The 12,820-nt window shown below is 37.3% G+C and overlaps 1 protein-coding gene across 5 annotated transcripts in view; it reads left to right on the top strand.

Annotated features, from left to right (window-relative positions):
- The first annotated feature begins 1,700 nt into the window (after nucleotides 1–1,700).
- The window catches only part of BRD1 (bromodomain containing 1), a 49,135-nt gene continuing 38,015 nt past the window's right edge, over nucleotides 1,701–12,820 (top strand). For all 5 annotated transcript variants that reach the window (XM_081958623.1, XM_081958624.1, XM_081958625.1 and 2 more), the window contains exons 1-4: nucleotides 1,701–1,833; nucleotides 5,558–6,935; nucleotides 10,501–10,657; nucleotides 10,984–11,115. In XM_081958623.1, coding sequence (XP_081814749.1) covers nucleotides 5,572–6,935; nucleotides 10,501–10,657; nucleotides 10,984–11,115 — 1,653 coding nt within the window. In that variant the 5' untranslated portion in view covers nucleotides 1,701–1,833; nucleotides 5,558–5,571. The remainder of the gene's footprint in view (nucleotides 1,834–5,557; nucleotides 6,936–10,500; nucleotides 10,658–10,983; nucleotides 11,116–12,820) is intronic.

Consider the following 12,820-nt stretch of genomic DNA (forward strand, 5'->3'; position numbering starts at 1 on the left):
AACAATGTTACCTATATTCGTAAATATTCTTTTTAAAAAAGTATTTATTGAATTTTCCAACATTTAAAAGACAAAACACAAATTTACACTTATAACAGCTTTTCCATATCGGTATCAATATCTTTCGTTAACAATCCTATTTATTTGCAAATATTCTTCCACGTCAAGATCATTTCCTTTACTCTCTATACCCCCTCAACTTTACAGGGTAGATTAATTGAAGACAGTGACTAGCAGCCACCCAATACAGGTAGTCCTTGACTTACAACAGTTCATTTAGTGACTGCTCTTCTTCACACCACCTTTGTAGCAGCCCCATGATCGTGTGATCAAAATTAAGAAGCTTGGCACCTGGTTCATACTAAAAGACTTTTGCTGTGTCCCAAGGTCATGTGATCACTTTTTGCAACTTGTTGACAAGCAAAATCAACGGGGAAGCAAGATTGACTTAACTTTGTTACCAACTTACCAACTGCAGTGATTGACTTAACAGTGGCAAGAAAAATTGTAAAATGGGGCAATAGCACTTAGACTTATGGCTTTACAGCCCTCTCTAAGCAGTTTATAGAGTCAGCATATTGGCCCCAACTCTGGTCCTCATTTTACCCATCTAGGAAGGATGGAAGGCTGAGTCAATCTTGAGCCTGGTGAAATTTGAACTGCCAAATGGAAGGCAGCCGGCAGTCAGCAGAAGTAACCTGCAGTACTGCAGTCTAACCATAGTGCCACTGTAACTCATAAAATCCACTTAACAGATGTCTCACTTAACAACATAAACTGGGGTCCTAAGTCGAGGACTGCCTGTACTAGCAGGAGCAGACGAATTCTATTAACATAAGATCCCGAATTCCTGCAGGGACATTACCCCGCAAGGGACTCCTCACGAATTACGGTACTCAGGAATTCCGCGTCTCTGCCAGTAAACCAGAGTTAATCCCAAACCGTCGTCCTTTAATTGGGAGCGAACCAAAATGGCAGTTATCCACACCACACCAACAACGCCCGCTTTCCAAACTGCCGTTTCGCTTTTCAACCCAGCATGTTTTGATACCCAACCGGCAAAAAAGAAAAGAAAAACACCACCACCACCAAACAGACGACAACGAAGCCCTCCGCGCGCGAACTCCCACTCCCCGAGCGTAGTTTACATCCGCTGAGAGAGGCTTGGGGTAAAGGGGAGGGGAAACCTTAAACCTTTCCCCACGATGATTGGATGATGGAGGGGTGACGAACGTCGCGGGGGAGGGAAAGAGAGAGAGAGAGAGAGAGAGAGAGAGAGAGAGCGACCCGTTGGCTCCGCCCACAAAACGCGCGCGGCGTCTCGTCTTGTCGTTTGCGTCGGCGTCGTCCGCGGGGCTGGGAGGTGCCTGGCGTCCTCACGTCCTGCTCCTCCTCCTAACGCACCCCCCCCACAGCGCGCTCGCTCGCTCTCGCCCTCCCTCCCCTCCCCCGCCGGCGCGAGCGCTGTGGTGAAGCCGCCGCATTGTTTGTGCCGAGGGGGGGAGGAGGAGGAGGGGAAGATTCTCGGCCACGGGCGCCTCCGCACCCAACCCGCAGCCGGACTGCGGCCCTTGACGACGCGCTCCGCCTCCTCCCGCCCCGAATGCGTCGCTGCAGCCGGATCCAGCAACCACCACCACCCTCTCCGCCGCCGCCGCCGCAACCGGGAGCCTGCGGGGCGGCCGCGACGGCGCGGGTTACCGCTGCCGCCTCGGTACCCGTTCCGCCGGGCGCGAACAGCCGGAGGAGCGCCTCCGCCATTAGTCCAGACCCAGCTCGGTGTCTCGAGTAAAAAAGGAGGGCCTGTCAGCCGCGTCCTTGCGGCTCCCTCAGGTGAGCGCTGGAGAGCTCGGGCGGGGAGGAGGAGGGGGGGGGGAAAGCGACTCTGGCGCGGCCTCTCGAGTCGGACTCCGCCGGGCCGAGAGCTGCGGAGGCAGGATGGCATTGGGCGGGCGCCATGTTTGCGGCCCGAGTATTGTCCCGGCAGGGGTGAGGGAAAGAGGCGAAAGAAGGGAAGGGCGCGCCGGGGGGCCGTTCGCGCTGTGGAAGGAGGCTGGAGAAAGAGTTGCTGGGCCTGGTGCGGAAGGAACCATTCTGGGAGTGCGAGGGGGGGGACGTCGACGACGTGGGGGAGGGGAGCCAGTGGGGTCTGGGCAGGAACCATCGGCGCGGAGGCGGGGTGTGGGAGGGGAAAAGGAGGCGTGCTCCGGAGCCATTCAGCGTTTGTGTTTATGTCACGATGGGCGCGGACGGGGGCGGGTAGAAACCAATGTTTGGGGCTGGGGGGGATGACTCGTGTGGGGCGAACCATTCTGAGAGAGGAAGCTTCATGGCCTCTTCATGTTCTTCTTTTTCTTCTTCTTCCCCATACAAGGGATTCAGTGGCTGGGAAACGGGGGAGAAATTGCTCTGTGAACCTCGTTTCAGGCTTTCGGATCAATTGTCTTCCCCGAAAGGGTTAGGTTTGATGACGTCAGGAGGGGGGAGGATTAATTTCTGTGAAGATCACTTTCACTTTTTGGGTGGAATGCAGTTTGCCCTTCCCTTGGATTCTGACGACCACATGGGTCATAAATTTGAGCATAAAGGTGTAAGAGAATTAGGGTGCTGGAGTTACTAAGAGTAGCATGAATAGAATGGAATAGGAATTGATTGAATTCTTTATTGGCCAAGTGTGATTGGACACACAAGGAATTTGTCTTTGGTGCATATGCTTTCAGTGTACATAAAAAGACAAGATACATTCATCAAGAATCATAAGGTACAACACTTAATGATAGTCGTAGGGTACAAATAAGCAATCAGGAAACAATCAATATCAATTGTAAGGATATAGGCAACAAAGTTACAGTCCTGCAGTCATAAGTGGGAGGAGATGGGTGATAGGATCGATGAGAAGACTAATAGTAATAGTAGTGGAGCCTTAGTGAATAGTTTGACAGTGGTGAGGGAATTATTTGTTTAGCAGAGTGATGGTGTTCGGTAAAAAACTGTTCTTGTGTCTAGTTGTCGTGGTGTGCAGTGCTCTATAGCATTATAGGAGGGGTTCTCCTCTGCCCAGAGTGGTTGGGAGTAGGTTGGCATAGAAATTTAATAAATTATTATTCATCTGAATGTACCTTTTAAGTGAAGTAGGAAAAAAAGTGTTCTTGTTAAACTTTTTGTATTAAATAGATGATATCATAATTTCAGCAAATAGTAAAATTTGTTTATTAGTGTTTTCGAGAATATTTCATGTGATAGTCATTTTGGTCTAGTGGTTAAGGAAGCAGGCTAGAAAGCAGAAAGAAGTCAGAATTCACATTCCGCCTTGGCCATGAAAGCCAGCTGTGGGACCTTGGGCCAGTCACTGTCAGCCCAACTCATTCCACAGGGAAAAGAGAAAGAGGAAAGTGTTTTGGATATTTTCACTGCCTTGGGTTATTTGTAAAAAGTAATAAAAGTGGGTTATAAATAAATACTAACTTCATTTGCAAGAAGTGTTGACTTTTATTGCTGCAGCTTGATTATTATGTTGAGGAATTCAACCATATCTGTTTGTTGTCTGAAATAATTATGACAGAATGTCTGATTTCAGCATTCTCTGAATTTGATATAGATATTTTATGTTATATGCAGGTAGACCTTGACTCACAGCTACAATTGAGCCCAACATTTCTGTTGCTAACTGAGACATTTGTTAAGTGGGTTTTACTCCATTTTATGACCTTTCTTGCTAGAGTTGTTAAATGAATCGGTGCAGTTGTTAAGTTAGTAACACTGATGTTGTCAATCTGGCTTCCCCATTGACTTTGCTTGTCAGAAGGTTGTAAAAGGTGATGACATAACCCAGTTGGATACTGCAACTGCCATAAATATGAACCAGTTGCCAAGCATCTGAATTTTGGTCACATGGAGATACTGTAGTGTGAAAAATAGTCATGACATTTTTTTCACTGCCATTGTAAATTTAAATAGTTGTAAGTTGAGGACTATCTGCTCAGGGTATGTCTGCATGCTTAGATCTGGGATATCTGTCTTACTGGCTGTAAAATTATAATAATGGCCTACTGTAAAAGATTGTTAAGAAAGAAATGTTTGGATGAACAGTAGTGTGCTTTGTATTTGAGAGTGAAACCTTCTTATATTCTATTTTACAAGCATGAAGTTACATTCTAAATTGCTGCTTGTAACATACTTTTAAAGTTGTATATAGTTACAGTAAAAGAAGATTACAGTTTTTGGATAGAAACTAAACTTGGCTATAAGATGATATTTTAAAAATAACTTTTAAGTAAATCCTAACAGCTTTGTAAATATTTATTTTGATGCAAGATTTGCAAATACATTGTTGTACAAATGGAAATATATTTTAAATAGCCCATGGAATAAATGTTAATTCTATGAAACTCTGCACATGCTAATATTTCTTATCAACTATTTTAACATAATTTCACTTAAAGTATATACTGTTTAAAAAGACATTTTTAGTCTATAGTAGTTTTATCAATTCTTGATTGCTTAGCTATTCTACAGTAATTGGTATTATGCATTACCTGTGATGGGAATGCTTTCAAAAACTAATTTTAAAAAGTTATATGGTTAACTGTGTTTTAGGATTGTATATTTTTTAGTAAATCTTTGTAATGAGTTTCAAAAGTAGAAAGAAATTTAGATCCTAATCTAAGTAAATTATGAGCATAAGTTAATGTCATTCAGAAAAACTGGTATTATGACTTAAGACGTAGTTTGCATACGCACCCTGATATAAATTCTTACAGGAAGAAGTAAAAACCTTAGAGAATTAGATGTAATTTAGAAGTCCAACCCTTGAACACTTCAGGATTCATCCCCAGTAGATGACTGCCCAGTCTCTTCCTGAAAAACACCACTGCAGTGTTTCTCAACTTTTACAACTTAAAGATGTGTGTGAAATTCTGAGAGTTCAAGTTGAAGACACATCTTCAAGTTGCCAAGATTCAGAAATTCTGGTCCAGTGAAAAGATTAACTTATTGACAGCTCTTACATTTATGATAACCAAATGATTGAATAAAGGTTTAAATGTATTTTGTAGAGTGTATTAGTAATGCATTTGGAACAGAAGATAATTGAAAATTATTGAATATATTTTCCTTCTAACAGTTTATGTTTTTGCTTATTTGTAAATGATTCTTTGCTGAATGGGTACAGAATCTTTATAGGTGTTCAGTGTTCTTGAATACTGTAAATGAGCTTTTAAAAGTAAGAATTTCAGAATTATAATATGGGTGGACTTGTATCTTTAGATCACTTTTTTTTTTTCAGTTAAAGCACTCCTTTCTATTCATTTTGTCTCAAAGTTGTTCCTATAATATAGGAATATATTTCTAATGTAGGATAAAGGTAGATACTAATATTGATTACTGTAAGTATAAAACAGATGTGGAATTCTTCATTTTAAGTTATGTGTTTTGTTTTCTAGTGCATATTTTTATAAAAGCAGTTACTAGCCTTACCCTTCAGAAAAAAAGTAAACTATCCTGTTTTTATAGTATAGTTCAAGCTTACTGTTTTAACAATCACTCTTTTAAATTGTAGGTAATCATTACCAAATGAGGAGGAAAGGAAGATGTCATCGAGTATCTTCAGCACGGCACTCTTCTTCTCCATGCAGTATTAAACGGTCCCCTACGAGAGAAACCTTAACCTATGCCCAAGCGCAAAGGATGGTAGAAATAGAAATTGAAGGTCGCTTACACCGAATCAGTATCTTTGAACCCTTAGAGATTATATTGGAAGATGATCTTACAGCCCAAGAATTAAGTGAATGCAACAGCAATAAAGAAAATAGTGAGAGGCCGCTGGTCTCTCTGAGAGCAAAGAGGCACAGAAACAATAAAGTGAAAAAGAAAAGTGAAACTCTTCCAAACACACATGGCATTCCACCCACTGCAAGTACACTTCCAGAACCAAAAGTGCATGTTGTTGAATATAGCCCACCGTCTGCACCTCGTAGACCTCCAACTTATTATAAATTTATTGAAAAATCCTCAGAAGAACTAGATAATGAAGTGGAATATGATATGGATGAAGAAGATTATGCCTGGTTAGAAATAATCAACGAAAAGCGAAAAAGTGATGGAGTCTCGGTTGTATCACAAAATATGTTTGAATTTCTTATGGACCGTTTTGAAAAAGAGTCTTACTGCGAGACTCAAAAACAGGGTGAACATCAGTCTTTAATTGATGAAGATGCAGTTTGTTGTATTTGCATGGATGGAGAATGTCAGAACAGCAATGTGATTCTTTTTTGTGACGTGTGTAATTTAGCTGTGCATCAGGAGTGTTACGGGGTGCCATATATACCTGAGGGCCAGTGGCTTTGCAGGCAATGTCTGCAATCCCGTTCAAGGCCTGTAGACTGTGTACTGTGTCCAAACAAAGGAGGTGCCTTTAAAAAGACTGATGATGATCGGTGGGGACATGTTGTGTGTGCTCTTTGGATTCCAGAGGTTGGATTTGCCAATACCGTTTTTATTGAGCCAATAGATGGAGTCAAAAACATTCCCCCTGCCCGATGGAAGTTAACATGCTACCTCTGTAAACAGAAAGGTGTTGGTGCCTGTATTCAGTGCCACAAAGCAAACTGTTACACAGCATTCCATGTTACATGCGCTCAAAAAGCTGGTTTGTATATGAAAATGGAACCCGTGAAAGAATTAACTGGTGGTGGCACAACATTCTCAGTGAAAAAAACTGCATATTGTGATATACATACACCACCAGGATCTGTTCGGAGGCCTCTGAATATTTATGGAGAAGCTGAAATGAAAAATGGCCTTTACCGAAAGGAGGGCATGGCCAAAACCAGGTCTACATCAAGGCTCAGAAAAAAAGCTAAAAAGTCAAAGAAAACACTAACTGAAACATGTGCAGTTATGCCTGCAGTATCTGCTCCATGTGTCCCTCCCCAGAGGTAAGAGAGTATTTGTAAAAATTATTTGCAGTTGTTAGTGTTACCAACGTATTAATGAGAAGCAAAAATTAATTCTTAATAGGCTTTTTCAGGACAAGATGCACTAAAGGCTCCAGATCATTAACAATGAAAGGAAATTAGAAATGGTCATTCTCTTAGATTTTACTTTAGCAATAAATTGCGGTCACAAATGGTTTTCATTTGTTTTCCTTGTGTTGATTTGGAATAGGTAAGCCTGGTGACTGATTGAGAATTAGTGCTAGATATGCATTAGGGGTATGCAGTGTTTATGTTTCAAAGGCAGAAAGTTGCCCTGGAGTATGTGGATTTGCATATGTAGCACCTTTCTGTAACTCATTAAAATAAAGATTTTTCTTTGGATAATGCCGCAGCTGCAAAGAATAGCTACATGATCCTGGGAAACAATCCAGCTCTTAAGGAGTTGTGGTGTGAGTGCTCAGTCATGCTCCAGAGCATCTTTTTGCCTTTGAATCTGAAGCTATGCAAGCCAGAGGTAGGAACATAACCCCATCCTGTTGTTGTTTCTTTTCATCTGGTATCTGAAGACATGTTATTTCCAATCTCGAAGTAACACTGACTTTTCAAGACTTAAAAGCCTTGATAGACCTGTTCTTCATGCCCTTATCCTCTCTTGTTTTAATACCAGATGAGTGACTGTAATCACACCTGATAGTAATGAATTTCACAAGTTAATTATATGGCGTGAGAGGAAGTATTTTCTTTTTATTTCTATTAAATTTCCTTTCAGTCAGCTTAGTAAACTGATCCTAATCCTAATGTTTTGATTTTTCCTTGTCCATATTCAGTATTCCATGAAAGAAATTATGCATACTTTGATTATGTCCCTGTTCAGCTGCCTATTCCAGTTATTTGAAATTATTCAATTTTGTTTAATAAACTATATGGTGAAGCATTACATGTTTTCTTGTGCATAACTGACTTTATTGATCAATAATTGATGCTGCTTTCAAAAACACATTTTTGGACAAGAGTTCTTTCAGTCTTAAAATGATTGCAGAAAGGATATCGGTTTATAAGGTTATTACTCAAGTTGGAGACATATCCTATGGAGAAAAAAGAACAGAGTTGTATTGCATTTTGTGTGCTTGCTAAGAAGAAACAAAATTTTGTCCTTTACATATTTTGCAATACAGCTTCCATAATCCTACATCATGGCATTGTATAATCTGGTTATTTGGAAAACAAAATATTGTTTGTTCTTGTTGTGTCTTATAGGAATAGCAATAGCACTTGGACTTATATACTGCTTCATAATGCTTTTACAACTCTCTCTAAGTGGTTTACAGAGTCAACATATTGCCCCCAACAATCTGAGTCCCCATTTTTACCCACTTTGGAAGGATGAAAGACTGAGTCAATATCTTAAATATACCAAATATTTAACTCTTCAGATTTCCAAAATGTTTCTAGAACTTCAGTGAACTTCAAGTATAAGCTTGTAAGCTATGAAACAGACAACCTTAGCTAATGTACGTTGTTCCTTGTCCATGACTTATATTTAAGCAAAACAAAGAAATTATTTCTGTAATTTATTTAGCTTGATACTTGAACAGATATCTATAGTTTGTTGTTCCCTTTCTGGCAGACGACACTTTGAAGTCAGGAATAAGCTATGTAGAACTATATTATGATATTCCTTACTTGAGTTCTAACAATTTTCAGATTATATTTAACATAACAGTAACTTTAAAAGATTTTTTGTATATATGTGTTCTGGATAATTTAATATTAAGAATTTAAGAATATTTTAAAATATTTATGGAACTATTAAATGATAATGCGCTGCTAGCATTAACAAATACGAATATGTTAGGCTTCTCTGCATTCAAGTGTGTTAAAACAAAACAATCTTGTACTTGAATGTTACAAATTTATAAAATCCTTTCAATTGGAATACACTTCATCAGGAGCAAGGCTTGTTACTTTAAATGTTATTTAGAATGTTGTCCTGTTGAAAATTTCCATTCTGAATGTTCCTGGACTAATAAAGAAGACTTTTATGCTAAAATATAATAATTGTGCTGTTTCTCAAAAACAAAGATAGTTTGTAATCTACTTTTTAAAAACCATGTCCTTCCTAGATTATAAAATAAATACTGCTCAGGACTTAATATGTATTTGTAGACAGTGTTAAATTATTAAACCCAGTGAAACTAACAATGGATATAGGGTTTCACAAGTCATTATAATAAGAGATTGGGGGAGCAAATACACTTTATTCTGGTAACCAAATTTCCTCTAGACTGGAATTGTCAATATCATATTAAATTGATGGAAAATGAATAATTCAGTAGCATGAATTATTATTTGGGGAACCATAATCTGAAGTGGGGAGATGGATGGATGGCTAGATTTTGTTTTCATTTGTTTACATAAGTGTATAAAGCCTATTTCTTATAAGTTTGTTTTAATATCAGTTTCTAGTACTCATCTATAATTATCTCTGCTCCCAGTAGTACTTTAATTGTACCTTATTTTTTTTCAAATAGAATACTTTATTATCTAATTCTGTTTATATTGAGAAATGACTGCAGGAAATAGAGTGCACATCTTAATACTTAGATGAAGCAAATAAGATTGGAATAATAATAGAACTAGAGGATATATCAAGCAGATAGACAGACAGTTGCATAATTCATCTATCAGTTGAAAATTAAGCTCTTGGAGATCAAGAAGATGCTATGAAGGTTTCATGAATTAAAGTGATTTGATGGTTGCTATAGGCACCATACAAATCTAATGAATAAATAATAAAAGTGACTGACAAATATGTGTGAACCAGTGGTCTATTAAAACTTCCCAAAATAAATAAATTTAATTGATTTAAATATTGTGAACTTTTATGCAGATCTGCATTATATAATAGTAATTTTAAAAAGTGGTAAAAATTCAGTTAACACAATTTGTGATGAATTGTGTCATTTATTTATTGAAGATATATCTATAAATATAATATTTGTGTGTGTGTGTGTGTTAGTTAAGAGTTTGTTTTGTAATCTTACTCTGGAGATTGAGTAAATACGTCAAAGTACAAAAGAATTAAATAATGTGATAGATTTTGTAGCTTTTCTGTAACTAATAATAGTATTCTAATAATCGTAACCGTTTCACCATGCCAAAAATGTTTGTATATATCTATATCTATCTATCTATCTATCATCTATCTATCTATCTATCTATCTATCTATCTATCTATCTATCTATCTATCTATCTATCTATCTGTTTTTAAATGTGTATTTGTGTGTGTGTATATATGTATGTATGTATTCTTTAACGTTCAGTAAATCTTTTAAACTTGAAGTGATTTCTACCAACAATTTGTGACACAAGTATCCAATGTAGGAAAATATTTGAAACGAATATATATATTTGCCTAAAGTTTTTCTTTGGATAGAGAACCATATGAAGATGTTCATATAGTAGAATATTTTTGAAACAATAATAAAATCTTGTCAGATTTGTAATTAAAAATATGTTCAGTGTTGTTTTAAAATAATGCTACTTCTTTCTGTCCTGTTTCAGATTAAATAAAATTATGAATCAGGTGGCAATTCAGCGAAAGAAGCAATTTGTAGAAAGAGTCCACAGTTACTGGCTACTTAAACGATTGTCCAGAAATGGTGTTCCTTTATTGAGAAGATTACAGTCCAGTTTGCAGTCACAAAGAAACACGCAACAGGTACCTTTATTTCCTTACTTCACATACTATTAACTTATTTGGCATATTTGAGTTAATAATGTATGGGTAAAATTATCCAATACCACTATAATTATGAATAATATAAATTATGTGAATGCTTATATTTTACACAAGGAGTAAAATATATGAATTAAATTAAGTGTAAATACAAAATTGAGATGCTGTGTTTTACATGACAAAAAAGCATTGCCAATAATTTTGTACTGTAGGCAAAATGTACTAACAATTGTTTTTGCAATAGAGTTAATAGCTACTTAATGTTCCAATTAAATTAACAAATACATGATTTTTTTTTCATTCTTAAGAGGGAAGATGATGAAGAAACACAAGCCTTAAAAGAGAAATTGAAGTACTGGCAAAGACTTCGTCATGATCTTGAAAGAGCACGGTTATTAATAGAGCTTATACGAAAACGAGAAAAATTAAAAAGAGAACAGGTATATAAAACTGTTGACAATTTTGTCTGAGTTTACATACCTTAAGTTTCACTTGGTAGTGAATGGAAATGATAGGGCTGTTTTTCCTGTAATAGGAGACATTTTATTTTCACTTTTACAAAATATCTACTGTAATAGCAAGCACCATAGTGAGGATTAATGATATCATCTAGGTTGGTAGAAGGAAGGGACAGCAATATTGGATCATTTATGTCATTATTTAATCACTTTCTAGAAATAACTGCTTGTGTTCTTGCACTGCCCCTTCTAGCAAGCCCAAGATTACATCTCTTGTTTAAGTGCTTAGGCTGGCCATAGCAGTAGTGTTTTTTTCTATTAACAGATAGAAAGTCAGTTGATACCTTTGTGAAAGTAGGGTAGTTTTGCTCAATCCATAAAGAACCAAGACTACTTTTTCAATATATTTTTTTCTTTTCTCTTTGTACTATATCCAATTACCATACTCTTAAAGCCTGAGTATTACTGATAATCATAATAGGAAGCATTTCTGAAGAAATAAGTCCATCAGAGAAAGGCTGAGCCCTGTGTTCTTTTGAATTTCTGAAGCAATTAGAATATAAAACACAATTCAACATTTCAAGGTTTGTAGCTATAGAGAAGCATAAATCTTTGCCCTGACATCAGGAATTTGGAAAGTATAATCTGTATAATTTATCTAGGCTTTCCAATCACTCTGTCCCATGTCTTCTAATACAGCAAATATACTGCTATGATACTCATTCTGCCCAAACACAAGTCTAAGAAGTACTTCTACAGTGTTATTCAGATAGTCTGGCAGTTTCAGTTCACATGTGGTTTTGGTGAACTATATTTTGCTTTACTGGTGTCTGTACAAAGTTTCCAATTACTGTGAATTAACTAGTTGGAAAGAAATAGGTAAATTGTTCATTTTACTGGGGAGAGAATTTGATAAATATGAAATCTCCCAAAAGTTAACTTGAACATTGCTGTTAACACTGATTAAGGGTAAATAAAAATAGGAAAATTATTATAGCAGCATTACTTTCTAATAATCAGCATCCTTTTGGTATTTTAAAAATAGCACAAAATTCTTTTTTCAGAAATTCATTTATCCTTTGTAGGTGTGTTCGTGTCTGAACAGTTGTACATTTTTAGTCTCATTCAAATTCTGAATCTAAATCTAAGATTCTGAAGAGAATCTTCACGTAAAACAAATGCTGTAACCTCACCTTCCCCTTCAACAAAGTTTTAGAAATGAATATTTTCAAAAATATTATTCAGAAAAAAGTAATCAATAAGATGAAATAACATTTATACACACATGCATACATTAATGACAGTTCATCTTTAATACATAGTGGAAACAAAAGTCTTGAGAGTTAACAAGGTTTAATACTATATGGGTCAAAGCTATTAAGAACCTTGGTATCGCAGTGGTTAGAATGCAGTATTGCAGGCTAACATTGCTCACATTGCCAGGAGTTTGACTCCCTCAATCCTGACTGTTTCAAGGTTGACTCAGCCTTCCATCCTTCTGAGGTCAGTAAAATGAGGATCCAGATTGTTGGAGGCAATATTCTGATTCTGTAAACCGCTTAGGGCTGTAAAGCACTGTGAAGCGGTATAGAAGTCTGAGTGCTGTTGCTATTACAGAATCCAGTTGTTCTGCTTCAGAAACTGAAGCCTCCACCCAGAAGGTAACAAATAAAAAGGGTCATGGAGA

This window comes from Natrix helvetica, assembly GCF_964273705.1.
Source record: "Natrix helvetica genome assembly, chromosome: 6".
Lineage (NCBI taxonomy): Eukaryota > Metazoa > Chordata > Lepidosauria > Squamata > Natricidae > Natrix > Natrix helvetica.